The sequence below is a fragment of the Sparus aurata genome, chromosome 23 (genome assembly GCF_900880675.1).
Source record: "Sparus aurata chromosome 23, fSpaAur1.1, whole genome shotgun sequence".
NCBI classification, from domain to species: domain Eukaryota; kingdom Metazoa; phylum Chordata; class Actinopteri; order Spariformes; family Sparidae; genus Sparus; species Sparus aurata.
This window is the reverse complement of record NC_044209.1, coordinates 12,011,638-12,037,236: the sequence shown is the minus strand read 5'-3', so window position 1 is coordinate 12,037,236 and position 25,599 is coordinate 12,011,638. Positions and strand designations below refer to the sequence as shown.

Sequence of the window (25,599 nt, the reverse complement as noted above, 5' to 3'; positions counted from 1 at the left end):
CACTCTGGTGGCCTGGTCGCTTGCTCGCTTGTGGCAGCTTGCAGAGTATAGAAGTAGTTTTCCAGTATGCAGCATTTGGGATTGGTTGTTAAAACTTTCATGTCCCTTTCAGACAAATCTCTTCATGCATATATTAAAGCAAATATTCTGAACATTATCTTATCTAAGTCATTGGGACGTAACTGGAAAGCCTTTTTATGGCTATTGCAGAATTAAAGAGATGATTAAGAGAAAGATAAGGTTCTTTTTAATTCTAATGGCACAAACTTTTTCTTCTGTATTTCTTCTCTTTTACATTTGCAGGCACAAACACTATAGATATTTTAAAACTTTTCATAACTTTTAGCTCAGTGCAATCAAACACATCGCTTGGCTTGGGCAAGAAAAAAATCTTAGTTGAACTCATGCTGGTAACAACGGCTGTTGCTTTATTTTCCTTCCTCTCCTCTCATCTTCTCATCTCTTCGTCTCTTGCTGCTGGCTGGCCAGGCTGCTAATGCTTCGCTCTTTCTCTCTTCCCCCTTCCGCCCCTCCCCGTTGCTTTCAGACTGGCCAGTAACGGTGTTGCGTCTCTCCTCAGTGACTCGGCACTGTTGGCCCGCCGAGAGCAGCGGCGTGAACAGTACCGGCAGGTCCGCGAGCACATGCGCCGTGATGACGGCATCATGCAGGCCTGTGGCTGGAGCGTGCCGTCTCGCTTAAAACAGGTACACACACATCAGACACACACACGACCCCCAACCTACCGAGGGCTGCACCTACGACTTATTTTAAGTATCGATTAATCGGCCCATTATTTTCACAATCAATCGATTAATCGTTTCGTTTTTTTAATGTCCAAAACAAATGTGAAGAATGCCTGTGATCTTTTTCCAAAGCCTTAAGTGACGTCTTCGTACACTCGCTGACGTTTTCACAGGTTAACAGAGTGTGACATATGACCGACTTGTCTCTAAACATCAATTTTCAGATGTGAAATTATATTAAACATAGATTAAACATTATCCTAACAAGTAAGAAGCTATCATACTCTTTCATGATATTTGTGACCTTTTTTTCTGTTGTGAGAAGACTTGTAGGATTTCTGCTCATTGTCCACCAATTACTTATTGATACGACAGCCAGAGCTGATCGGTGGGGACAGCACACTTATCCACCTCTCAGACTGTAAGATAAGAAAAATATGCCTTAACCTTTGAATTAAATAAAACAAACACCTGTAAGAATAGCAGTCTCTCCAACTTTGGTTTCAAGCATAAACATAATTTTACAGCATGGCTGGCAGACCCTGTGCAGCTGGATCAGTCCAGAGGGGCAGAGTGTGTTGGTAGGCAGGTGGTTCTAACTTTGGTCTCCCACAGACTGGAGGTCAGCCGGACAGCGCTCAGGACAGCCCGCTGAAGAGACAACAGGCAAGTGAGACCGACAGAGCGCCAGCATGCGCCTTCATGGCTTCCCCTCCCTTTTAACCTCCCCCACTAAAATCCTCGACCCTGAGATAGAAGTGGGTGGCTCATACCAGACAAAACACAGAATACACATTCACATAATCAAGACAGCATTTTCTGTAAATAAAAGAACAACTTGAGAACAACTTTGCCATGAAACAAAACTCTACAAGTGCATGACATTTTTCATTTTGAGGCATGACGTGACAAAAAGGTTTCTTACAGACACACATACACAGTACACAAACACACACAGAGACCCTCTGACTGCATCCGTCTGATAGACTCCTGTCTCTGTGGAGTTGATTTTATCTAATCCTCTCTCCCTCTGCCAATGTTGTTACAACGTTTTTAACCCTTTGACCTCTGTCTGTCTCAACCTGCCCTAAACCTCAGCACTGACGCCCTCATCGTTTACTGAATCCTGCTCTGATCTCAGAGTTTCCTTAAAGGAAAAATCCACTCTCAAACACTGAACAAGTTGCTGAGTAATAGCATAAATTAGTCTTTTCTTTTTCTGGTGAGAGCACCAGGATATTTCCAGTAGAGCTAAAATGGAGTCTAATAGGTGAACAATCTGAAATAAAGATACAATATTGGTGCCACAATCAAATAGTGAATTCTTTCTTGAAGCAGCAATCAGAAAACATAAATCTCGTATAGAAGAGGCAGAGATGGTCTTTGGTTCAGTGGCATCCTGGGAAAAAAACCGAAGTGATAGCATCACAGATTGTTGTTTCCAGTGGATTTTCTCCGTTAATGCCTGCTGTGTATGTGCTGTACATGTATACAGTACATACACGTTCTCTGAATGCTCCTGCTTTTCATTAGTGGACAGTAATATTGGGGATTTTGATGGAACCAGACAATAATTCACCTCTTTGCTCATCTACTGACCTCTTATCGCCTCTGCTTTTAGCCCACTAACGAGAAGGAGGACAACCGCATGAAGAATGTGCCCGTCCCGGTGTACTGCCGTCCTCTGGTGGAGAAGGACCCCAACAGGAAGGTGAGGACTGTTTTCTGTCATATGAACCGCCGTAACTGTGCAGTTGGAGAACCAAAGCTGTTCTATTGCTCTCTCTGAAGCCACTTGACCCACAATTTACACACAATTTTACCTGACCTGCTGCTGCCCTTTAAGTTTGATAGTGTGAGTGTTTGACCTCTGCGTTTTAAAGGACTAGTTCAGATTCATTGAAAACACACGATTTCACAAACTAACTGATTCAGGCAGTTGTAGACTCATTTGGACCTCATACAGCTCTTCCTTTAGAAAACCCAAACTTTCCCGTTCATATTATCAAGGAATACTTTAGTACCTCAAAGAGCATTCTTGACCTAAGGACATGTCATAGCAGGAATTAAGCAAATCGTAGGCGCACTTAGGTCCATCAAAGGGCACTTACAGGGACGGCTAGTGCAACCAGAGAGTCAGTCGGGCTGCTTTGTGGTGGCTTTATTGGTTCTGAACATCATCTCTGTGTGTGAGAAAGTATTTTCAGACACTCATAAGTGTCCGGGTGGCACTTCAATCCCTGATCACTTACATGTTTTTTAATTATTCGTGCGTGTGTGTTTGTGCGTGTGCACATGCTTGTAGTTGTGGTGTGCGGCTGGGGTGGACCTGACAGGATGGAGAGCCAGCAGCCAGGAGTCGGTACCGGCCAAAGCACCGTCAGGCAGCAGTGACCCCCTGCACGCCGAGGAGGACGGGGCGGGCAGGAAGAGCAGCCACAGCTCCCCAGAGAAGAGGAAGGTAGGTAGACTCTTCTAACGTCAATCATAGACGTGGAAGAATGACATGTCAGGGATACATTTTAAAAACTCCTATTCATAGCTCCTCAGAATTACGATTTCTGTCCTGTCTCAGTTAGTCGTGATTGTGTTTAAACCCTCTTGCCTCCTCTCTCCCTTCCTCCCCTGCTCACCCAGTCGAAGGAGCTCCAGGAAACAGACACGATGAGCAGCCGAGTGTGGATCCTCACCAGCACCCACTCTGCCAGCAAGGTGGTCATCATCGACGCCAACCAGCCAGGCTCACTGGTTGACCAGTTCAACGTCTGCAACGCCCACGTGCTCTGCATCTCCAGCGTGCCAGGTGAAAGTTCCTATCAAACCCCTGGAGTTCTTTTGTACATACGCATCTTGTATGTTGAAGGAAATTACTTTTTAAGTCTCTTCCTTCAATATTATCTCCGAATTATACAACGTAAAAAGGCAAATTGTCATTTCTTACTTGCCAGTGTTTCATTTCCAGTTATCAGATTGTAAATCAACAGCTGTGTCTGTGTTAAATCTTCATCAGGTTCATCATGTGTGTTGATATGTGTGTGTGTTTGTATCCAGCGGCCAGTGAGAGCGACTATCCAGCAGGAGAGATCGTGTTGGATCCAGGTGACGGTGGGGCAGGTGGAGGCGACGACACGGGCAGCGTGGAGGGCATGTTGGCTGGTATCACTCTCGTCGGCTGTGCCACCAACTGCAGCGTTGCCCGTAGCAACTGCTCCTCACGTACCGACACGCCCATAATGGACAAAGGACAAGGTGGGCACATCCTGAACATCATAGAACAACTATCATAGAAATGCGTCGAACCCACGAGTTAGTTTATTTATTTAAATGCTGGTTGTGCTTCAGCCCCCACTGCTCCCCCAATGAACGGGAAGATTCACCCTGCCCAGTCGGCTGAGGAGGCCACAGAGGCCACAGAGGTTCCCGAATCGACGGCAGGCCAAACGGAGCTGGGACCTCCGGGACCGTTTACAGAGCACGTCTTCACCGATCCCCAGCCTCGTCCAGCAGACGCCTCTGACAGGTAGGAGCTACAAGCCCGGTCCTTATGAGGTCAATCATCAGGAACACGTGACTAAATAGCCGCGTTTGTCGTCCGTCCACACAGGAGCACAGGTCAGTCCAAAGAGGAATCTTCTCACCCTACAGACTCAGAGGACGGCGGCGAAGATACCAAGAACTACACCAGCGTGGCCCCCACTATGTGGCTCGGGGCTCAGAACGGCTGGTAAGTCTTTCAGCAGAACTCCTCACAACTTCTGGAGACACACAAATACAGAAAACCCCACAGTACAATCATTTCCATACTTTGCTCACAGTATGAGCTTATATTCCCACTCTGGATGGGAAGATTTCCCAAAAGAGTACCTGTCCCTTCCATCTAAGATGCATGTGTGACTTTATATAAATATCGTGACAATGCTTCTCCTGAAATCTGTATGCAGTCTGGTTTTTGCTCTGGAGTATCTTGCCTCTGTTCTCCCTCAAGGCTCTACGTCCACTCAGCGGTTGGAAACTGGAAGAAGTGTCTCCACTCCATCAAACTCAAAGACTCTGTGCTCAGCCTGGTGTAAGTGCCGGCTGACAGTCAAAAAGCTCACATTTTCTTTGTGAATTTCAGTCACTCCAACAGTCTCCGTCTACGTTTTTAATTGCAGGCATGTGAAAGGTCGTGTGCTGGTCGCCCTCGCTGACGGGACCCTCGCCATATTCCACAGATCAGAAGGTATTATTGCCATTATTCAAAACGAAATCCCCAGAACTGGCTCCAGATGGATGAAACTCTGTGTCTTTTGTGGAACTCTTTGTCTTTTCTTTAGACGATTTTAATTACTATTTTGTGTATTCTGTGTTTGTGTGTGTGTGTGTGTGTGGTTTTGTCTACAGACGGCCAGTGGGATTTGTCTAACTATCACCTAATGGACCTTGGCCGACCTCATCACTCCATCCGCTGCATGGCTGTGGTCCACGATAAAGTCTGGTGCGGCTACAAGAACAAGATCCACGTCATCCAGCCTAAGAGCATGCAGATCGAGGTGAGTTTGAATCCAACAATTGTCTTTGGTCCTTCATGTAGCAGCAATTTCCACGGACAATTTTTGAAGTGTAATAATGAGCTGATTTCCTGCTCCGTAGAAGTCCTTCGATGCCCATCCCCGCAGGGAGAGTCAGGTGCGGCAGCTGGCGTGGATCGGCGACGGTGTGTGGGTGTCAATCCGGCTAGACTCGACCCTGCGGCTCTACCACGCACACACACACCAGCACCTCCAGGATGTGGACATTGAACCATACGTCAGCAAGATGCTGGGTGAGAGTGTGATATCCGGATATTTTAGCATTTAACTTAACTTAATTGTTTATGTGACATATCTGAATTTGTATTTTGTGTTTTGTGAATATTTATATATTATTATATTTTTGGTCACCAAAATAATGTGACACATTTCATTTGACTTTTATTTCATGTATCCATGCACATGCATATATGCACCCATATCCCAATATCCATAACTCATTTTGAGTAGTGTTTTTCATCATAATAATGAAACATATTGCATTTTTAAGACAATAACAAGGCAACAAAGCTGAAAAGTTTGATTGGCAGCTGAGAGTCAGTGCAAATTCAAGCAAAAGACACTTTTATTAATTAAAGTAGGTTTAGACTAAACTCCTTAATTTACAAAGACCCAACAGTCCCCCATTAGCAAGAACTTGGCAACAATGGCGAGAAAAAACTGGCAAAACAACAGAATTATTGTTTTTTTCTACATATAATCATTTTACTCTAAAGAACTATGTTGATGTATGACCATTTGTAATCACCAACATTTTGATCGGTGACTTTAATTTCATTGGATCATTTCCCTCAGTAACTCTGACTCTGACTCTCACTTGTAATTCATAGGCACCGGCAAGCTGGGCTTCTCTTTTGTGCGTATCACAGCACTTCTGATTGGCGGAAATCGTCTCTGGGTCGGAACCGGAAACGGTGTCATCATCTCCATCCCACTGACAGAGAGTGAGTTTTCTTTTATTCAGCTCACAACAATTGTGAGCTTCCGTCTTTTCAATAAAAATCCAAACAGTGTCCACCTGATGGTAACGCATTTCTCCGTGGAGTTTTGATACTTTCATAGTATTTATGTGGCAACTCGACCTGCTTTATAATGAAAGGCGAAGTTAATTATTTTCTGGTCCGCTTTGTTAACGATTATTCTGGGGCTTATAACCTTTATAAAGGTAGGACAGCAATGAGACCCGGGCTGCTGCGGAGGGCTAAGCCTCTTTACATAGGGCTCTTGTGCTACCAGGTGAGCCATCGGATTGTTCCTCATTAGTCTGAAGTAACACGTTTTAGGTGTGAACCTGAATTCAGCATCTTCAAACACAGCCTCACATACCGCGGTGCTGTTTATCTGTATCCTTCTTTAGCGAACACCCTCTTCTTCCCTTGAACTCCCCGTCTTTCTTTCCACCTTCCTGCCTCCCCTCAGCGGTTTCACCACTTGAATGACAATCTCAGTCATAACTGTTACTGTTACTTTCCTCTTTCTCCTCTGCTCACCTCCAACCCTCCTCCTCCTCCTCCTCCTCCTCCTCTGATAGCGGTGGTCCTTCACCGGGGACAGCTCCTTGGTGTGAGGGGTAAGTGGGAGCGCTCCCTCCCTCCTGCTGTTGTGATCTACCTTTTCTCACCCAGTCAGACCTTTATGTCCCCTGACACAAAGTCTGCAGACTAAAGTTTTCTGTTTCTTTGAGTAGTTAAGATGTGAATGGAGACACAAATCAGGCCCTCAGTTAGTCATCTTTTATCTGTAAGCTGAAGCTCACTAAAAGTGTTCTCTGATCAGTGATTTCATGTTTTACTGTGAACTTACTGGTTGCTTTGCATGCTATTTATAATTGTCATTTGTTGCATCAATGACTAAAAGATAATTTTGTATGTATCAGATCCATTGCATGCAAGAGGTGTGCTTCAGCCGTCTTTGAAATGTTCTGAAAAAACTTGTTATTTTCAGTTCATCTGTGGAAATACTGTATGTGGATTTTGTGGGTGTTCGTTCTGGATTTTTTTTTTTTTTTCCTGCACCATGCTTCCACATATGATTTGCAAAGGAAAAAAAAAACATGGTGGGTTAGTTTCTTACCTCTGGGTTTCTCTCCCCTTAGCCAACAAGGTGTCTCCTACATCGTCCAGTGGAGTGATTCACGTGTACGGTGACGACGGCTCTGAGAAGAGCACCGGCAGCTTCATCCCCTACTGCTCCATGGCACAGGCCCAGCTCTGCTTCCATGGACACCGTGATGCTGTCAAGTTCTTCGTCTCTGTCCCCGGTAGGCACAAAGCCCGTCTGCCTGTCTTCTGATATTACAGACTGTTTACAATTTTCTAGTCTTTAACCTCTTTTGTTTTTTGATGTGTGTGTGTGACAGGCAATGTTCTGGCCACCCTGAATGGCAGCGTGCTGGACAGTCCGTCAGAGGGTCAGGGCTCAACAGCTCCACAAGAGACGGAGGCCCAGAGTGTTCATAACGTGTTGGTGCTGAGTGGAGGAGAGGGCTACATTGACTTCCGCATAGGTGAGCAATTACACAAACTTGACACCACACACACAGATTAGGTGTAGCTGGGTATGGCTGAAAACACCCAAGCCATTTCATTAGGGACACGGGGTGTAAAAAAGATAGATATCTGTACATTTAGCAAAAAAATCTATGAATTTATTTATTATCAAGCACAGTTCATTTTGTATAAATGTTCTTATTTCTGACTCATTATTAGTTTGATTGATTTCACATGTGTTCACTGCCCTCCAGTGGTCACAATGAAGAACTTCAACACTGAATTGAATGACAAGCTAACGCACAGTATCAATCCTTGTATCATTTTAATTAATATGAACAATTAATTATTAATGTGATTATTGTTAATAATCAGCAGCAACATCAGCAGGTGTTTTGCAGCAGTTTGATTGCTTTATTTTCAAAATGACTCACTTGAAGTGTGCTCAGCATGCTAACGTGTCTTCGATGGCGCTAACTGACAGCTGACCTGAGTGAATTTAGAGTCATCAGTGCCCTCCAGTGGTCACAGTGTGGAACTGCAACAATTTGATTAATCTGAATTCAGTTTGGTGCTGCGGTTCCTCACTGTACTCCGCCTTTGTTTGGTCGTCTTCATTGGTATGTTTAGGTATGAGGAGTGTGACTGGTTAGAGTTAAGGTAAGAATAGTGGGATTAGCCAATCAGAGCAGTGTTGGGTAAAGGTACTATGGCAATACAAGGCAAAAAGGCAGATATGGGCGACTTACCAAGAAAAGCAGTGGTATCCATTGTGACTATGTCAAACTACCATATAAAGACTTCCTATAAAATTTCAAAACAAAATAATGAAATGTTGATGTTTGTCGATACCAGTGCTGATGTTGCTGTACTTTGGCTCAGTTGACACAATAAAAGCAAAATTCTATGTAAAATAAAACAAATACAATGCATGATGTTGAAGCGTTTGCATCTCCTCCCCAGGAGATGGAGAGGACGATGAGACGGAGGAAGGAGAGAGCGCCGTAGCTACGCAAATGAAACCTGCTGTGTGCAAAGCCGAGCGGAGCCACATCATCGTCTGGCAGGTGTCTTACATACCCGAGTGACACCTGGATCTGCTTTAACACCTCACCCACTCATCTCCTTAAAGAAATCTCCCTCCTTCTCCCCCCCCGGAAAAGCTTCCAGCCACCCAAAAACCTTGTAATTATCCCCTGGTCATGTAAAAGTTCCCCCTCTTGGCTCTAAAAACGACCCTCGAAGCCGTATATCGTCCCCTTGTAACTATTATATCCCCTCCTGCCCCGTCACCTTGTAACTTTAATGCCTTGTAAGTACCTCCTCTGATCTAGTAATCTGCCTGCCATCCTGTTTCTGTCCCACCCAGGGCATTGTAACTATCTTCATGAGCCTTGTAACCCAGCCTCATAACTACCTCCCTCCTCTGTATCGATCTTATATTCACCCTGTAAGCACACTGTATCTGCTCCTATATTTACCTCAATTGTCCTGCATCTGCCCCAGAGTTACTCCTCCTCCTCTTCTTCTTCCTCCTCCACTTAGTTTGTCATCTGTGAAACCTCCACCTCGTCTTAAAGCAAAGCCCCCAACGTGCATCAATTGTACCAAAAGTAAAAAAAAAACAAAAACAAAAGAACAGCAGGTACAGAAATTATGAATGACAACACTGACTTGCTTTTTCACCGGAAATCTGTCTGATTTTTCTAACAGCCAATCAGCAATGCATATCCATTCGGCCATGTTGTGGAGCCTTTTTGAATGGAGTTAATGGATGCAGATGTCAGGTGTTTATGGATCAATCTTTGACTGTTTGTGAGAGAATTCAAATCCAATGAGAGCATACAGTACAGACGTCGTGTTTTGGCTTTCAGATTGTAGTGGATGGTAATTGGGTTTGTGAAACACTTTAGGGTAAGTGAAGGTACGACGACGTGGAATAAATGTAAAGTTGCATCGAATTCTGCATAGAAATCTGAGCTTTTTGAGCCGTTACTTGAAATATTTTGCATCCAGTCCTGCAGTCGCGTCATTTAAAGCAGTTCGATTATTGATGTTTGCTCATTTTCTACCCTGATTTAAGAAAAAACTCTCTTGAATTAGTGTGTGGTAACAGACCCCTAAAGACAGGAAATATCTGGCGCAGCTGCCTGATGTAAAAGAGACATGCTGGAGTCGTGTGAGCAAGGTTATTAAAGCAGTCGAAGGGGGTCAAGTGTAATGTGTTGAGGGTTCAGTCCGAGACTCCTCTCTCTCGTCTGACTGGCTGTTGATCAGACGGTTCGGTGTAAAGCAGGTGATCAGTGAAGTGTCGTCATCATGTGTACAGGGATTATTGTAAATCTCCAGACACACTGAAGCCCATCCTCTTTGTTCAGTATGGAAATTCATGCATCGATCTCTATCTGTGTGGATTAAATATTAAACATATTTGTGTGCTGAAAAAAACGTACTTGGTGTGTGGATGACTTATTTCACAAAGCAGAAACACAACTGATTAAACAGTTTATAATTTATTGTTCTTGACAATTTTGACAGAATTTCATACAGCATCATGGTATTTTAGAAAAGCCTGGATGTGACAAAAGCAGCAACTGGAAAAGCGACACTTTTGTCGAACAAAAGACGACACTTTAGCGCAGTTTCTCTTTGATCTGAGCCTGAAATGACGACGTTACAACATCATAATCAGAGCAATGTGCACCTTAAGCTTTAGTTAAGCATCATATTTCAAAATGTCTACCCTTTACATTCAAGTAGTCCCAAGTGATTTGTTTTAAACCAATACAAAATTTGCAGTACAGGAAACTGAATATCATTACTGTGTAAACAAGACAATAATTGTGTTAGTGCTTTTGGTTAATGGTTGGGTTTTCATTGCAAGGACAAGTACAGGAGAAACATGCACACCTGGCTGATTTTTCATGAGGAAAACTGCTAGTTTTGCAAGTGACAAAAAAGATAGTATATTAGTGTGATGTGCAAAATTCCATGAGAACTGCATCCAAAACAAGTTGAGCTGGTAAACAATGTATCTGACATTTGGTGTTTTGTGTAACCTAACATACTTTACACACACATCTCCTGTACTCTTAAATAAAAAATAATCTTTAGTGTACGCTTAAATGCAGCAATTCAACCTGATTAAAAATATGAGTCGTGACCTTTTATTGCTCCACATTCCAAGCTTATTGCTTTAAAACTGTAAACATGAACTAGTGTTCTGCACTAAACGAAAACTATAATGAAAGAACTGTCAGTTTAATGATCAAGTTATTGCTCACTTAGTGCATGACTGCTTTTTAAAGACATTTCACCTCAGTTAAAAAAAAAATAAGCATTTTATGAAAACAGCAGCAGCGGCAAGACAGCAATGACACTTCCTCTCCTGTGTGGCTACAAGCTACTAAAGCCAAAACAAAAATATTCATCAGGTATGACGTCATTTGTCTTGTAATGACACAAATAAAAAAACACAGGATTGTGTGGTGCAGCGCACGCAGGCTTTCAGTTGTAGATCCAGTGGCTGCTGTTGTCTTCCCAGCAGTGAAGCTCGTTCTGACGAAACCACAGAGAGATTTCCTTCTGGGCGCTCTCTACCGAGTCGCTGCCATGAATCACATTCCTGCAACGCAGAGTCGACAGACATGTTCAGGACAGGATCAACAGAAGCTGATCGACTCATAACAGAAAGGAATACAAAAATCTTTCAAATTTACTTCAGCACATCATTTGACTTCCGATTGACAATTTAATTATGTTTTATAATCCATTTATGATGATGATGGCAACAATGACATTACTTTGATACTTTTATCGGCAAGATTTCGCGTCAGAGAATTCATGAGACTGGACTGAATCCTACCTGCCCACTTCCACACAGTAGTCTCCTCGGATGGTTCCAGGCAGAGAGTCGGCGGGGTTCGTCTCTCCCAACATCTTACGTGCTGTCTTGACCACGTCCAAACCCTCCCACACCTGAACCAACACAGAAATGGAAATGACAAGGGCATGCAGCACAATATAACAATATTAGTGTTAATCCTTTCTGTCATATCTGATCACATCTGAATTGTCAAATATATAATTTCGAATATTTGAGTTATATATTTTCTAACTGGGGTGTGGTATGTTCTGTGCCGAAGTGCACCAACAAATATTCAATCACGCCAAAAGAATGACAAGATAAAAACTGTAAAAATCACTACGTCTCAACATGAGCTTCTTTGCTTCAGTCTTTTCATTTATAGATCTAGATCTAGAACACACCGTCTACACTCAAAAGCAGCGCATCTCCTTCAGTAGAATGCCCGTAAAAAAGACCTCTGAATTCCTGAAAGCCTGTACTGTCCTGTGGTCATGCTGTGCAGCAAGTGGGAGAATCTCACCATTGCCACGACTGGTCCAGAGCTCATGTAGCTCATCAGATCCCTGAAGAAAGGCTTAGTCCTCAGGTCCCAGTAGTGATCCTTGAGTAGACTCTCAGATGCCTGATACACAAGAGAGACGTATTTAATTAAAATGTCAAAAATATAATTATTGTATTATATTAGCCATGATTATTTATTTGGACCATTTTGGGAAAAAAAGGAGTATGAAGGAAGAATAAGAAGACAGACAACCCAAATACCTGCACGAGTTTGAGGCCCACCAGCTTGAACCCTCTCCTCTCAAAGCGGCGCACGATTTCGCCCACCAGTCTCCGCTGCACGCCATCTGGTTTGACAGCGATGAAGGTGCGCTCATTCACACCAGTCCAGCCTAGAAACATATGGTGAAAATGAAGATAAAGCCAACAACAATGGCCACCAAACACACAACCCGAAACAGCTTGCATGCACCTTGGTAGAGACTAGGGCTGCAACTCGTGAGTAATTTCACTGTCGATTAATCTGTTAATTATATTCTCGGTTAATAAATTAGTTGTTTGGTCTGTGACATGGGGATCAGAAAATGGGGAATAAAGTCAGTGTTTCCTAAAGCCCAAGATTACGTCTTCAAATGCCTTGTTATGACCACAACCCAAATATATTCAGTTTACTGTCACAGAGGAAGAAACCAGAAGAAAAATCACATATAAGATGGAATTAGTGAAAATTCCCGTTTCCTATAAGTTATCATAATAGCTGGTGATTCACCTAATAGTTGACAACTAAATTAATAATAGTTGCAGCTCTAGTACAGAATGGAGAGGCAGCAGCATTCATTCAAGCAATCATGGTGAAGTAAAATGCAGTGTGCTGTGTGAGGCTGACACAGCTGAGCTCTGCATGCCTGTGTCATACATGGTTCATGTGCCTGCATAACACCTCTTGACCCTGTGGACACACACATCGAACAATCCCATGCAGCAGAGCAAACACAGATTTGAACTTTACACACGTCTCCACAAATTTTGCCTGTTATTTGTTAGTTCTACAAGCCACTGATCGATCCACAGATATCAATTTCAGGCCTCTGCTGGAAGACTTGAGTTGGAAAAAATATAATCCCCTCACCCAGGAAGGGAATATGTCTGAACCCTGCACTTTCACAGCCTCTCACTCTCAGCAGGCTCCATCTCACTCGTTATTTTCGCCTACATTTGATCTCACCAGATTCTTCAATCCTCGCATGTTTAACCACCAAATCTCCAAGTTCGTGCAGATCTCTGTGTGACCTTTTTCGCGGCCCCATTGCAGCTTTCCTCCTGCAGGCAGCAGCCTATCAGCGCTCACAGGCTCCACATTGGAGGCACCAATGGCAGCGCACTAACACGGGAACTATTAATAGGATGATGAATCAACTTATTTCACAGTGAGGCGTGCACATGCTGGTAGCTTCACAAAGTAACGTTAACCACTTCAAATGTAACGCCGGGGGAGTCTAGGCAGACAGTAGTTGAGTATTAACAGTCACACTTCAAAGCCGGACGACTGTACTTTGCCTGTTTTTAGCCTAAAAATTAGTTATGAGCTCGCACAAAGTTACTGGAGGCTGACAGACAACATTGTTTCACCGGTTGACTCTGCTCCACTTCTAGCTAGCCGAGGTCCGCTGAGTCTCCTGCTCACACACGGTGGAAACTGTGAGCACAAAATCAAGAGTGACACTCAAACTGAAGGATACGTGAGGTACAAACAGATAAAACACCAACCTGACTGGAAGAAGTAAGCAAATATGGACAGAAACAGGCAGATCATCGTGGCCGGTGGACGGAGCACACTGGCGGAAGGAGGGAAGGAGGACGTACGCACGCACGTCAGCACGCACGTTGCTTAGGAACACTTCAAAGCGCGGGCACGTGGCGCTAATCATGTGTGGAAGCCGAGAAAAGACAAAAAGTTAGAAACGATTAAATGAAACTATGATTTATTATTTTGCAGGTCGTTGGTGACTGCCAAATTTACTTTTGGCATATTGCTGCTTTGTGGATAAGTTATCCATATTTATATATTTTTTTCTCATGTTATACGCCTCACATTTCATTTTTATTTTCACTGTGTCCTAGTTCCTACGTTTAATTGATCTTGTATAGTTCCTTTTTTATGGCTATTCTTATTTTTATTTCATATACTGAAAATGTTTGGGTTTTTTTCATATCTGTATCTGCAGTTATTTATTTATATGTTTTATATTTACACTGTTTGTGCTGTTGAATCACTTGAATTTCCTCTCTGGACACTAATAAAGGCTCATCTTTTCTTATTTTATCTTTGAGGGATAAGAGCTTCCATAGAACCCAACAACTATTTCATGGAATAATGCTGCTCTGTCCTACTAGCCAAGCCTTCACATGCCATAATACAATTTAGGCTACAGATGTGCGGTGCTCCCAAATTAGATTTAGATCAGATTTGTCAGGCTTACATTTAGCACAGTAGTTAAGTAAGCTGTCTTTTGTTAAATCACGATAGGTGCCATTTATGCTTTAATTCACATGTAATTTGGGTAATTAACGAGATGTTAAGACTTGTCAGAAAATGATTAAGTGCAGGAGACTTACCTTGCTTAATTTGTTGGGACATTTGACAACCCTGCATTCATTAAAATGGTTAGCCAGCTACTGTAGGATGAGAAAATGAACCACAGTGAAATAACATACAGTATAGACCAAATACATGGGTTACTCTGTATCAGGGATGCAGCTTTGTAATTGTTTTGAGTGTTTAATCTGAAACCTAAACCTAGAGCGTAGACATCAAGAACACTGTAGAAATTTAAATGTAGAATCTTTAGCGACTCCTACAGTATTTCAAATGGTACTACAACATTAAGCAACAAATGCAGGCTACTGCAGATTACTACAAGTTTGATCATGCTTTTTTTTAAATACAAAATGTATTTTTTGCATATTGTCCTCAATATGTCATTTTTCTCTGGGCATACCAGCCGATAATGTAATACTGGTTATCCATGGCACAGCCATAAGGCACACTTACAAGCAAGTCTCCTCAAAAAGTAACAGAAAACACCTGTGTCACCTGTGGCCTTCATCATCAAATTAAACTTTGTTTTTGCCTGAGTGGTCAATGGTCAAATCGGATACATTTTTCTTTTTTCTGGCGAAACAAAAAAGTTGATTTCAAAGTGTTAAAATATCAGTCTGCAGTAATGTCTGTTAAGTGTTTACTGTGCATTCACAGTGCTATAAGGCTATAATTACCTCAAAGAAGTAGTCTATAAAGTACTCAATAAGGCAGGCACAAAGAATGAAAATACAGTGATCACAGCTATATTTGATCTCAAATTTTATATTAACCACATCACACTGATACATTTACATAGAGAAGCCTGCTTCAGATGAAAGAAGCAGGGAACTGGTTGTCCAGTTTTTAGCCAGACATTGAGGGCGAGGGCTTTCAGTGTATTTGGACCGAAGAAGTTATGACTTCTTCACACTGATTTTCGTCCAAAGTGTCCAAGATTTTCTGCCTCTGAACCAGGAGTATCACACCGCTGTCCCCTCTGTCCTCTGCCTCTCTTGTTCCAAATTGTTGAAATAGTCTTTGTTGAGCAGGGTGTCCCTCTTTAAAGGCAAAGTCGGCTCCTCAGCCAATACACGGCCGAATGCCTTCTTGTGTTCGGCCAGGATCATGGCGCGGAGCAGGGGAGGGAGGGGCACGTACTGCACGGGTGGCTCAGGGAGTGGTTCAAAGTCCTTCAACTGTTGCTCCATGTATTTGGGAACCAGACGCCAGTCATGGTACATCACCTTATCCACCTCTTTGACCTCGCTCTCCTTTTTTCCTGTGAAAGAAAAAAAATGCAATATGTCAGGATGCTGTTTCAAAGTGTCCACTCTAAATTCCATTTTATGTTGCACTTTTTTTGAACCCCCCAAAACTTGTGAACCCCCAATTTCAGTCCAGACTTACCTTTGTAGGTGAGGACCCCCCATGCCTGGCCATGATCCATGTTCTAGAAATCACAAGAATCAGGTGTCATTTGGGTTGCAGTCATCCTATCAGAACATCTGCCAAACCAGTAAAGTTTATCACTCAGGTCTGCACCTGGACTGACATCTCTCTCACCTGTGCCGTGTAGTCCACCTTGACCTTGGTGATCTCCCAATAGCTGGGCTCTGGGTGGTCCTCCAGCCAGGACTTGCGGGTAAAGAGGCGGCCAACCCCGAACATCCTTATGCTTGACAACAAAGAGAAGAGGCGACTCTCCCTGCGGACATCCTGCCAGGCCAGAACCGGCAGCATCTTCCCGGTTAAAGGCCGCTTCATCGTCTCATAGTCCAGGTCGAATCTCTGGGACTCCCGCGGCCGGGACTTGAGCTCCCGGTACGCCCGGATTTTCCGAGCCATTTCTGCTATGAGGCGAAGTCGCTTTTTCTTCACCATGTTGGATGTTTAGGAGCTGCTCCTCAGTCCACACTTTCTTCTGCAAGAGAATACAATAATGTATGGAAGTTTTATATGCAATTTAAACTGCACTTTGGCCTATTGGTTACAGAAGAACTGATCGATAATTCACGTAAAGCTGACATTATGTATTGTCAGTGGAGAGCATAAAACATGTCCTGGCCGTGGATTTATCACTGGCCCTGAGGCTGGCGAGCCTGTTAGCTGCCGTTAGATGCTAACAACACGTTATAAAACAGCTTCGGACATTTACGCCAATTAATAACTTTCAATTTACTTTGGATGAAATATCGACACTGCTGAAACTCTGCGAACAGCTGAAATTAAAATTACCTCGATGTCCAAATTTCACTTGACCTCCGCAAGCAAGGAACACAACTTCCGTTCACTTGGTCCGACCGACGAGAGTTCCGGGTATACACGACAGTGACTTTTTGGTTCCGCATGAGGTGAACTTTGTAGAAAACTAAAAAATTGTCATACTAATAAATTAATGTTGGCCTTTGTACTGATTTATAATATTAGTGAGGATTTTAGAGGTAAACTAAAAACATCTGGATAAATAGAAATACAAGTAAAGAGGCAAAAAATGCAATTGAATAGGAACACATAAATACAGGCAAAAAACAAAACAAAAAACAAGGTAGTAAAATGTTAATACACACAAAATCCTGAGTTCAAGTCACTCCAAAGCAGCACCATCGCCAAAACCCTCTAAAATATTTTACAATCAATTTGATTTTTGTTACATTTATTTCAGCTACTTGTTCTCTATAGCAGTTTTATTTCTGTACATTTTATGAAGTAGAGATGTTTCAAAACATTCTCCACTCTGCCATGAATACAATAAAAAATCAATTTAATATGGGTTATGTGTGATTTTTGACACACAAAAAAAGAAGCATTTAAAAAAATGTTCTACTAAATTAAAGTGATGCTGCAATAGTTTATGTCAAATGTAAAGTTTTAAAAAGCAATTCAAACCTAAAGCATTAAAGCTGACCCCTTAAGAATATGGCATTTGGAAATGTCCTCGTTACCAATTTCCTTAGTAGTTAATAACACATCCAGTCCTTTGTGCATATTTAGCATTCATTTATTTTCAGCTGGAAATCATGCTGATAAGTTATACAGAAAAGGCGAGTAAAGGGCTTCACATACAGTATTATTAATATGACATGTTATAGAAGAGACACTTAGAATTTTTTTCTATTTACAGTTTAACAGTAAGAAAAAGTGCTTGGATGCATTGATGTGAAGACAAATATTGTGGAATAAGACAGATAATTAATTTGCTGTACTAGGACTAACCTCTTGGTGGTTACATTACAAGATCTATAGGGATCAATCTGAGAGATCATTACACAACTGGACAGAATTAAGTGTGTCGTGTCACAGTGACACTACTCAGGACTAATGAGCATGGTCCTCTGGTACCTTTACCACTGCTGTTGTGTTTGCGCCTCCATCATAATATCCTAAAACACCCGTTACTTCTGAAAACCATCATCACATAAGATGCTTGTGTTGCATAGTACCTTAAGTCTTTGTGTGCATCTACTTAAACCAAGACCGTGAGGAGAGAAAGTGATCAAACACCGGTGACTGAGGCAGCCGTTGGCATACCGTTTAACTTAAGCACCTGGGTCAAACATTACTTTAATATCTGTATAATTATGGTTGGTTACTCCAAAGAAATTAAAAACTAAAATTATTTACATATCTGACCCAGGGGTAATGATCCCCTCCTCAGTCATTCAAGATTAGTTAATACTTAAACTGATCTTAACACAGCTCAGCCCATGTCAGCTTGAAAGATGGCTGGACCTTTTTTTTTTTTTTTTTTTAAAACGAGGAACAATACATCCACGCAACTGTGTCAGACCACTCCTGCAGCATAATCCACATCTTCACTGTCCTTTCATGTACTTGATATATATTCTAATAGATGTAGTCATGACAACATATGGCTGAATCTCCAGCTTCAGGGCTGTGGTGCAACATGTAAACTGTGATTTTAGCCATGTTTAAAAAAACATTGTTACAAACATGGCAAACATATGCACAGAGAGCTGAGAGGTGAATCAGGCTGCAGGAGCAGTGTGAGAAGTTACAATACTTTTACTATATTGAAGGAACTTTTTACAGCAATCTATTAGGCCAACAGGGGCTGAGCGTTTGATGCTAAAATGTTTTCTTAAAGGAAGATATGGAACAAGGCCTTGGAAACACCAACAGAATACCCTTGCATAAAGTACACAAGTTTAACATTAAAACTGTTCATAATCTCATATTTTTTCCAAGAAACTAGGAATTTAAAATGTTTTACATAACGATAAGGTGTAACAGTGATGACAATTTACTGTGTGACAACATGTGGCAGTCTCTTCTGAGTGAAATACTGTCTCGTGGTCAGATTTAAAAAGAGCTACACTAAATAACAATGTATACTGCCTTACCTACATCTTTTAGAAAATAGGAAATCAATACTTTAGTTCATAAGGATTCAAAAAGAGATTTTCAAAAGCTGGTGACAGATGGATGTTGCCGTAAATATAACATATTAAACATTTTTTTCTTCTCAAGAAACAGGGATAATCTGACGAGAAATCATCGGTGCATTAGTTGTTCGGAGTCTTTTCATTTTTGGAGGACTAAAAGTACATCCAGGTTCATTCCAACTCCTTCTAACCTTTCTTAAGTTTTTGATCTGTCTAAACATTCTGACAGTTTTTGCTTTATAGATGTAACCTATGGGTAAGAAATAAAGAACATGACCTATGATGTGTCACTTCCTGTATGTTCCCCCTACTCGACACTCTTCAACCGATTCTCTCTTTGGCAACCTAACAGATTATAGCAGATGCAAGTAAAACAGGTAAAAGATTACTTTGATAATGCACCAATATAACGATTGAGAACAATATACATTATCTGCATACAAGATGAAAACACAGATATCCAGTCTCTCATTTTTTTTTTTAAAACCCCCCTTTTTGCAAATAAACCACGTTGACCATCAGAATTTGGCCATACACGACTTCAGTGTTAGACTGTACAGGCTGTCCCTGCATCTGCACACTAATCCCCATGGATGCATGGCAACAAGTTATGCTTGCTAACAAAATACACCACATCTTTTCACTTATTACTGAAGCTGGTTTGGATACTGAATGTATGATGAGCGTCAAGACATCTGAATGGCATGAGAGAAGATCACAGTAAAGACGTGCAGGCAGTAATATCGCCATCACAGTTTTCCTCCTATGTATCACTCCCTTACTTTCTTCACTACTGGACAACATGGATGTTGAGGAAAGTTTGCGGCAGGTAGGAAACACTAGATTAGATGCCAAAGGACAGTAACGTCTACCAGTGTTTAAGAGGAGGTAGGTTTGGAGCCGTCCAGTCATGTCCAGCGGCATCTCTTCCTCTGACAGGCTTCGGGGTCAGATGTACAACCCTCTGAGTCACTCTCAGAAGACGACGGTCCGGCCAGTGGGGGGACAGGCAAACCTGAGGGGCGCTCAGGCTCTTCTGGGGTTTCCTCTATGGCGCCACCATTGAGACTGAGCACCCAACCCAGTTTGTTGTGGAGCAACTGACGAAGGCCTGGTGGCAGTGGCAACACGTCCAGGGTGTCTATACAGTCCGGCAGCAGCTGGCGGAGGCGAGCACAGCAGAGGTAGAGCAGGGAGGTGGGTGCAGAGCAAGATCTGATCACCTTCATGCTGCTCTTTGCTGCCGTGGAGCACGCCATCGGGTAAAACCTCTTATTCTGTAGCTCTGTGGCAGCAACACCTAGATCAAGAAAACACAAACAAAGTGTTTTATGTTCATGTGTAATATCTTACTACAGTGACTTTCTGTGGGGCAGTTTTCACACAGTCCCTACAAACATATGTGTACATACATATGGCCATATTGGTAAAGATCTGGTTAAAGGCTCATTGCATGGGTGGAATACATCTCAGTAAGAAGTGTAAAATGTAGGTTTCCTTCAAAAAACGATCAAAGGTCTACTGTAGAATTTGTGCAAAGTTAAAAAAGGAATACTACATTTGACATGTTTTACTAAGGCCATATTACACCAATGCAACAAGAGGAATAGGAATCAAACTACCAGAACTGTGGTCAAAAGACTTTGCCCTTCAATACTTACCTATACACTTGCGATTCTTGAAGAAAGTGAGTGTGCCGTGCCACGTGTCCAGATGGACTCCAATGATGGATCCCTGTCCAAACCGGGAGGAGAAGTTCATCTTGTCTCCTTTATGATGCAACAAGCCTGAGAAAAGAAGTCAAACACTGATGTCTAACTTTTACAATAATTATTGTGAGAGGTTACTGCTACCTTGTTGCATGTTGTGCTAAGCTCACCAGTGTAAGAAAGACCCCAGCTGTCTGTATCTTTTCCCAACAGGCTGCAGAATGTATGTCTGTATTTGTCTAGATTGACGTCAGAAGTGCCTATACCAACCATCTGTGAAGAAATTAACAGCACTTTAGAGAAGTGAAACCTTTTCTCAGCATGAGTCCATCTTTTGTCTTACACAAAACATTTGCTCTACTTAGTATGTCTATGGGAAAGTTAATTTACATAATAAGAGCAGGTCAACAGAGTTGAGGTTTACCATGTCTGTTCCATACACTGGAGACGTCATCTTGATTTCCCAGAAGTGCTGTCCTTCTGCCAGCTCCTTGGAGCCACGGATTGCTGCCGTGCCACAGCTGTATTCAGAGTGGAAGTTCACTTTGCGATTGTCACAGCTCAGTAATGTTGCTGTTGATCGGCTGTTGGCATCCCACACCCAATCAAACTCTGAAACATCGGAAGTCATTCCGTCATCCCTTTATTCAAGGATAAAATAAACTGCCATTTTACCTTAAGTCATTTAGCAAAGTAAAATGTTATTCATATAATCTGTGTGTGAACAAATCAGAGCCCAATTAAAGATAACACAACTGACTAGAGTGTTGTAACTCAAATAAGATCATTTAATATATCATGCAGCAGTTGTCTTGTACCTTGGTCATCTTCTCCACAGTGGCAGTCTTTCACTTGGTGAAAACCTCGCAGGCGAGGGTTGTAGCTGGTGTCTGCCTGTGAATCGCAGCCACAGTAAGACTCTCCGGTGACGGGCACTGCACTGGGGACTGGAGGGACCATTACTGCTGAAAAGTCTGCCTCGGAGTCTGAATCACTGTACTGGAGAGCAACAATATAGATAGAAAGACCAAATGCAAATGTCAGCAGCACTTCTTATGTAACAAGACGGCGCCGCCTCTCATGTCAGGCTACTACATCTCCAGAATTGGGCACTGGATTGGAAAATATATGCATCTCTGAGATTTGATACTAAAAAGCAGGCATTATGTTGAATTCCTTTCTGTAGAAAAATGTTTTGTGTTGCTACAATGCATGCAAACAGCAGACATTAGTATCAACAAACACACACTGTTTATTATGGCCATAGGCAAATTAGAGGCTGTTGGTTTGTCTTGGCTTTCTGAGGTGAATTTTGCTTCCTCATGGTGACACATCCGGTCTCCTCCCTGGAGTGTAAACAAGTGGCATCATGTGACACCAACAAGTCTTATCTGCACAGAGCTTTATGTCTGGGGGAAAACAGCTGCCCCTGTATGCTTACCTCTAGGTGGTCGCAGCTCCACACAAGCGCCCGAGCATCAGCATCCCGTCGTAACCCACCCCAAACGTATCGCCATGCACGACTGTTCCTGCTTCGCCTGGACATGGCAGCAACAGAGTCTCACCAGTAGAAGAGCCTGACAGTCAGACCAGGTTTCAATCCAGATGTTGGAAGAACCGCATTTGTCAATTTGCTGAAATACAAAGAGACTACATATAACTATATATAAATATATGTTGAGAGGCATGGACATTGAAGACTGATGTGGCACATAACCTGGATTTTTTGTTTTTTTGGTTGTTGCTTCATGCAATCCATGTCCTCTCAATCTAATACGGTGTATGAAATAATTTTGAGATTTCTTCATATTGTTAATATCGCCATTAACACACCCCCTTTCCACACTCATCAGTTTCACCTTATTATATGAGAAATATTGCCAAATGCACTTTAGCCCACTGAGACACTTTGTGGGGCAACACTAACCCTAACATCCCACAGACACAGACTCTCTGTAGGATGACAGTCACTGACACCACATTTTACTACTTAACTTAACACTGACTGGCTGTTAGAAGTCTAGTCCTGGTCTGCAGATCATTTCCGACATCAGTACAATTATTATTATCCTGTGATGTGCGATGCTGTTCTCCTACCTCGCTTTCAGTTAGCCACTTAGCCTATACTAGCTAACAGAGGCAGCCAGCGCTTGCAACATGGTTGAACGGCGCTGCACTAACATGTTAGCAGGCTATAACAAGGTCAGACTAATGCTTACACATGTGTATACAACTCAGTACACGGGCAGGTGTCACTGGCCATCTTACGTTCACGGTTGTATTACCCATGTAGTAAAAAACGGTGGCCAGAGGCGAAATAACATGGCTAGCGATGCAAGACTCAGACGTAGCATAAAGTAGCTAGTTAGCTTCGTTAGCTGCGTGCAGCTACGAGCGCTGGATTAAAGGATAGCGTTAACATTACCTGCCTGTTGTTCACAACCAGCATTCACGGGGAAGCTTCCACCACAGCACGGAGACGTTGTTACCTGAAGACACCTGCTGCTGGATCGTTCACACACGACAACTGAACGAGAAGCTAGCTGAGCTTCCCCTTTTCCATGACCTACTTTACACTAGTCAGACCGTAAACAATAACAGGCAGGCGGTCTCTCTGCAGGAGCTCAAAGCACTGCCTCCTTCACAGCCAGGAAGTTTTCACTACGCTTCAGACACTCCTGTCAACACAGCTACGGGATACTTAGATGTTTTACTTAAGTAAAAGTACCAGTACAATGTCACTATTACAATGTTGCTATTACCAGTAGCAAAAAGAGGATTCAAGGATGGGTTCACGAAGTCTGTCTAAAACAATGATCAAGTAGCTTTATGAATATTAAAACTGGTTTATCTTCCTCCTGTTCATATTTTGTCTATTAAACATTACCTCCATAAGTTCCACACTCTTTATTTTGTGCACACAAAAAAGAAAGAAAAGTGTTCAAATATCTATGTCTGAGTCTAACATGAGGCTTCAGCAGCAGGGTTAGACAAATTAAGTTGATATCTTCCAAAATAACTGTCTGTTTGGTTTTGAAAATGCCACTTTTTGTGTCTTTGGCCACTGTTTTCATTTGATCTATATAATGCAGACTGCTGAATACGATTATTAACCTCAGATAGAGTCTGGAGTATCTTTTTGCACAGGAGGAGGAGTCTGGAAGCAAAAAGCCAGTTTCAACCAATCTGGTGCAAGGTACATTTTAAAAAAACGGAATGGAGTGTTAAGGGTGAGTTCAGGAGTCTCACAGTTTTGGGGATTAAGCTGCTCTGTAGTCTGGTGGCAGTGGACACTTCTGTACCTTTTGTCAGGTGTCAGCAGGGTGAGCAGACTTTGGCTGTGTGTGTTGTCTTTTAGCGTCTCTTGGGCTCTGTGCAGGTATCTCAGTGAAATGTAATATAAAAGTTTTCTGTTTTTTCAATGTACATGCGGGCACCTGACTAATGTTTTACCACAGACTTGAAAAATTACAAACCTATCCTTTAAAGTATTCCTAAAAGTAGAAATATTCATTATGCTGCACGCTTCTTCTCAGTTTTCTCTGGTTATATTTGTGGCCTATTGTAATTGATGACTCAACATAAGAGCCTCTGTAAGCTTAACTGCCTCATATTAACACTGTATATACATTACATGTGTTTGACATATTTTATTTAAACTTTTTATAGATTTTGTGGGTAAGATCCTAAACTGAACAGTAAGGAGGAACTGTAGCTATGGTTAAATTAATGTTGCGAAGTAAAAAGTATGATATTTGTCTCTGAAATGTTGCTAATGTAGAAGTGTAAAACAAAATACAAAGACTTAATATCTCGAAACTTGAGTAAATGTACTTGGTTACTTTCCACTACTGAATGTATTATATTCAATTGTTAGTACTGATATATTGTACACATTGGACTCAAAGTCAGCTTATACATGTGGATATCTTTGCTTTAAATGCATTTTATCATAAAACATTCTCCTCGCTTGCCTCAGCAGCAGCATATTTGTAGCTCAGAGGATATGCTGTTTAAATGTATAAAATACCACTGGCTTGTTTTACATTTTATACATCATCACAAAGTTGCACAGTGTCAGTAAAATTCATCCTCATCCTCATTTTGTGTCGGGTCGGCCAGTCATTTTTCAGTTAGTGATGTGGGTCACCGTGGCAAAATGTGTTCTTGTGACACCTTTTTGTATTGACACCAAATCAGTGAAGTGATTTTGAGTACTTGAATAACACTCAACACTCTAACTTATCGAAGTTAAAGTCTAATATTTAGAGCTATTTATGAATGAAAAGTCATCAATAAGTCTGTTGTGGAAGCTGGTCCAGGTGCTTCTAAGTCCTGTTTCTTGGAGTTGCACACAGCTAGAAATCCACAACCCACACACTTAACAATTGTGTCTTTAGTTCATATATTGCTATACTGTAGCATGAGTTGATTAACTCAACATAAAGCAAGAAAATGTTGTGTTAATGTCCACCTCAGGATGAACAATGATAACTTTTATGATCTTGACTTTTCATCTAAACTCTTCAGTTTAATACTGACAAAGCAGACTTATAAACTGATCCATAGAAATCCTAGTTGCTCTGTGTTTAGGTTCGGAATGTAATCAACCATTAAAAACCCGTTTTTCCATTCAAAAGAAATGATTGAAACTGAAGAGAATAAATATTGTTGCTGGAGCAATTTCAGTCACCGTATTAATGTCATATAAAAAAATTCTCGACAGTGATG

The 25,599-nt window shown here is 42.0% G+C and overlaps 4 protein-coding genes across 28 annotated transcripts in view; 1 reads left to right on the top strand and 3 right to left on the bottom strand.

Annotated features, from left to right (window-relative positions):
• mapk8ip3 (mitogen-activated protein kinase 8 interacting protein 3) overlaps positions 1-10,258 on the top strand; it is a 29,949-nt gene extending 19,691 nt beyond the window's left edge. For 13 of the 20 annotated variants that reach the window (XM_030406548.1, XM_030406543.1, XM_030406537.1 and 10 more), the window contains 17 exons: positions 548-707; positions 1,362-1,412; positions 2,368-2,457; positions 3,052-3,207; positions 3,384-3,549; positions 3,798-3,995; positions 4,089-4,266; positions 4,351-4,470; positions 4,732-4,812; positions 4,901-4,968; positions 5,130-5,278; positions 5,379-5,550; positions 6,148-6,261; positions 6,849-6,887; positions 7,413-7,577; positions 7,677-7,823; positions 8,770-10,258. In XM_030406548.1, coding sequence (XP_030262408.1) covers positions 548-707; positions 1,362-1,412; positions 2,368-2,457; positions 3,052-3,207; positions 3,384-3,549; positions 3,798-3,995; positions 4,089-4,266; positions 4,351-4,470; positions 4,732-4,812; positions 4,901-4,968; positions 5,130-5,278; positions 5,379-5,550; positions 6,148-6,261; positions 6,849-6,887; positions 7,413-7,577; positions 7,677-7,823; positions 8,770-8,894 — 2,179 coding nt within the window. In that variant the 3' untranslated portion in view covers positions 8,895-10,258. The remainder of the gene's footprint in view (positions 1-547; positions 708-1,361; positions 1,413-2,367; positions 2,458-3,051; positions 3,208-3,383; positions 3,550-3,797; positions 3,996-4,088; positions 4,267-4,350; positions 4,471-4,731; positions 4,813-4,900; positions 4,969-5,129; positions 5,279-5,378; positions 5,551-6,147; positions 6,262-6,848; positions 6,888-7,412; positions 7,578-7,676; positions 7,824-8,769) is intronic. The other 7 variants (XM_030406550.1, XM_030406539.1, XM_030406552.1 and 4 more) reach the window with 5 other exon arrangements.
• A 42-nt stretch (positions 10,259-10,300) lies between these two features.
• On the bottom strand, positions 10,301-14,944 carry nme3 (NME/NM23 nucleoside diphosphate kinase 3). 4 transcript variants are annotated; one of them, XM_030406556.1, is made up of 6 exons: positions 14,792-14,944; positions 13,943-14,095; positions 12,437-12,567; positions 12,195-12,296; positions 11,672-11,784; positions 10,301-11,431 (listed from the first exon to the last, which is right to left on the bottom strand). In XM_030406556.1, exons 2-6 carry the CDS (start codon positions 13,986-13,988, stop codon positions 11,314-11,316), a joined length of 510 nt encoding a protein of 169 aa, XP_030262416.1. In that variant the 5' UTR covers positions 13,989-14,095; positions 14,792-14,944; the 3' UTR covers positions 10,301-11,313. The 4 variants fall into 4 exon arrangements, with proteins under 4 accessions (XP_030262416.1, XP_030262413.1, XP_030262414.1 ...); XM_030406553.1 differs by lacking the exon at positions 14,792-14,944 and adding an exon at positions 13,805-13,851 and having other exon boundaries at positions 13,943-14,118; XM_030406554.1 differs by lacking the exons at positions 13,943-14,095; positions 14,792-14,944 and adding an exon at positions 13,389-13,767.
• Positions 14,945-15,504: 560 nt separating this feature from the next.
• mrps34 (mitochondrial ribosomal protein S34) lies at positions 15,505-17,095 on the bottom strand. The gene is made up of 4 exons (XM_030406557.1): positions 16,992-17,095; positions 16,320-16,677; positions 16,164-16,206; positions 15,505-16,035 (listed from the first exon to the last, which is right to left on the bottom strand). Exons 2-4 carry the CDS (start codon positions 16,635-16,637, stop codon positions 15,737-15,739), a joined length of 660 nt encoding a protein of 219 aa, XP_030262417.1. The 5' UTR covers positions 16,638-16,677; positions 16,992-17,095; the 3' UTR covers positions 15,505-15,736.
• Positions 17,096-17,736: 641 nt separating this feature from the next.
• On the bottom strand, positions 17,737-23,777 carry spsb3a (splA/ryanodine receptor domain and SOCS box containing 3a). 3 transcript variants are annotated; one of them, XM_030408552.1, is made up of 7 exons: positions 23,756-23,777; positions 22,310-22,502; positions 21,687-21,867; positions 21,293-21,480; positions 21,039-21,141; positions 20,821-20,946; positions 17,737-20,459 (listed from the first exon to the last, which is right to left on the bottom strand). In XM_030408552.1, the coding sequence occupies exons 2-7, from the start codon at positions 22,412-22,414 to the stop codon at positions 20,068-20,070; spliced, it is 1,095 nt and encodes a 364-aa protein (XP_030264412.1). In that variant the 5' UTR covers positions 22,415-22,502; positions 23,756-23,777; the 3' UTR covers positions 17,737-20,067. The 3 variants fall into 3 exon arrangements, with proteins under 3 accessions (XP_030264412.1, XP_030264411.1, XP_030264410.1); XM_030408551.1 differs by lacking the exon at positions 23,756-23,777 and adding an exon at positions 23,298-23,715; XM_030408550.1 differs by lacking the exon at positions 23,756-23,777 and adding an exon at positions 23,294-23,713.
• Positions 23,778-25,599: the final 1,822 nt, after the last annotated feature.

Bases quoted from the DNA above. Each gene is read 5' to 3' on its own strand.
- spsb3a (XM_030408552.1), bottom strand. From the start codon at position 22,414: ATGTCCAGGCGAAGCAGGAACAGTCGTGCATGGCGATACGTTTGGGGT. The intron at 21,481-21,686 runs GTACAAGACAAC...CCGATGTTTCAG, and splicing joins CTGTGGAGAAGATGACCAAG to AGTTTGATTGGGTGTGGGAT. The intron at 20,947-21,038 runs GTGAGCTTAGCA...TTCTTTTCTCAG, and splicing joins CTGGGGTCTTTCTTACACTG to GCTTGTTGCATCATAAAGGA.
- nme3 (XM_030406553.1), bottom strand. From the start codon at position 14,103: ATGATTAGCGCCACGTGCCCGCGCTTTGAAGTGTTCCTAAGCAACGTG. The intron at 13,852-13,942 runs GTTGGTGTTTTA...GTGTGTGAGCAG, and splicing joins TGCTTACTTCTTCCAGTCAG to GAGACTCAGCGGACCTCGGC. The intron at 11,432-11,671 runs GTAGGATTCAGT...TCTGCGTTGCAG, and splicing joins TACTGTGTGGAAGTGGGCAG to GAATGTGATTCATGGCAGCG.
- mrps34 (XM_030406557.1), bottom strand. From the start codon at position 16,637: ATGGTGAAGAAAAAGCGACTTCGCCTCATAGCAGAAATGGCTCGGAAA. The intron at 16,207-16,319 runs GTGAGAGAGATG...TGTGATTTCTAG, and splicing joins AGGTGGACTACACGGCACAG to AACATGGATCATGGCCAGGC. The intron at 16,036-16,163 runs GTAAGTCTGGAC...TTTCTTTCACAG, and splicing joins GGGGGTCCTCACCTACAAAG to GAAAAAAGGAGAGCGAGGTC.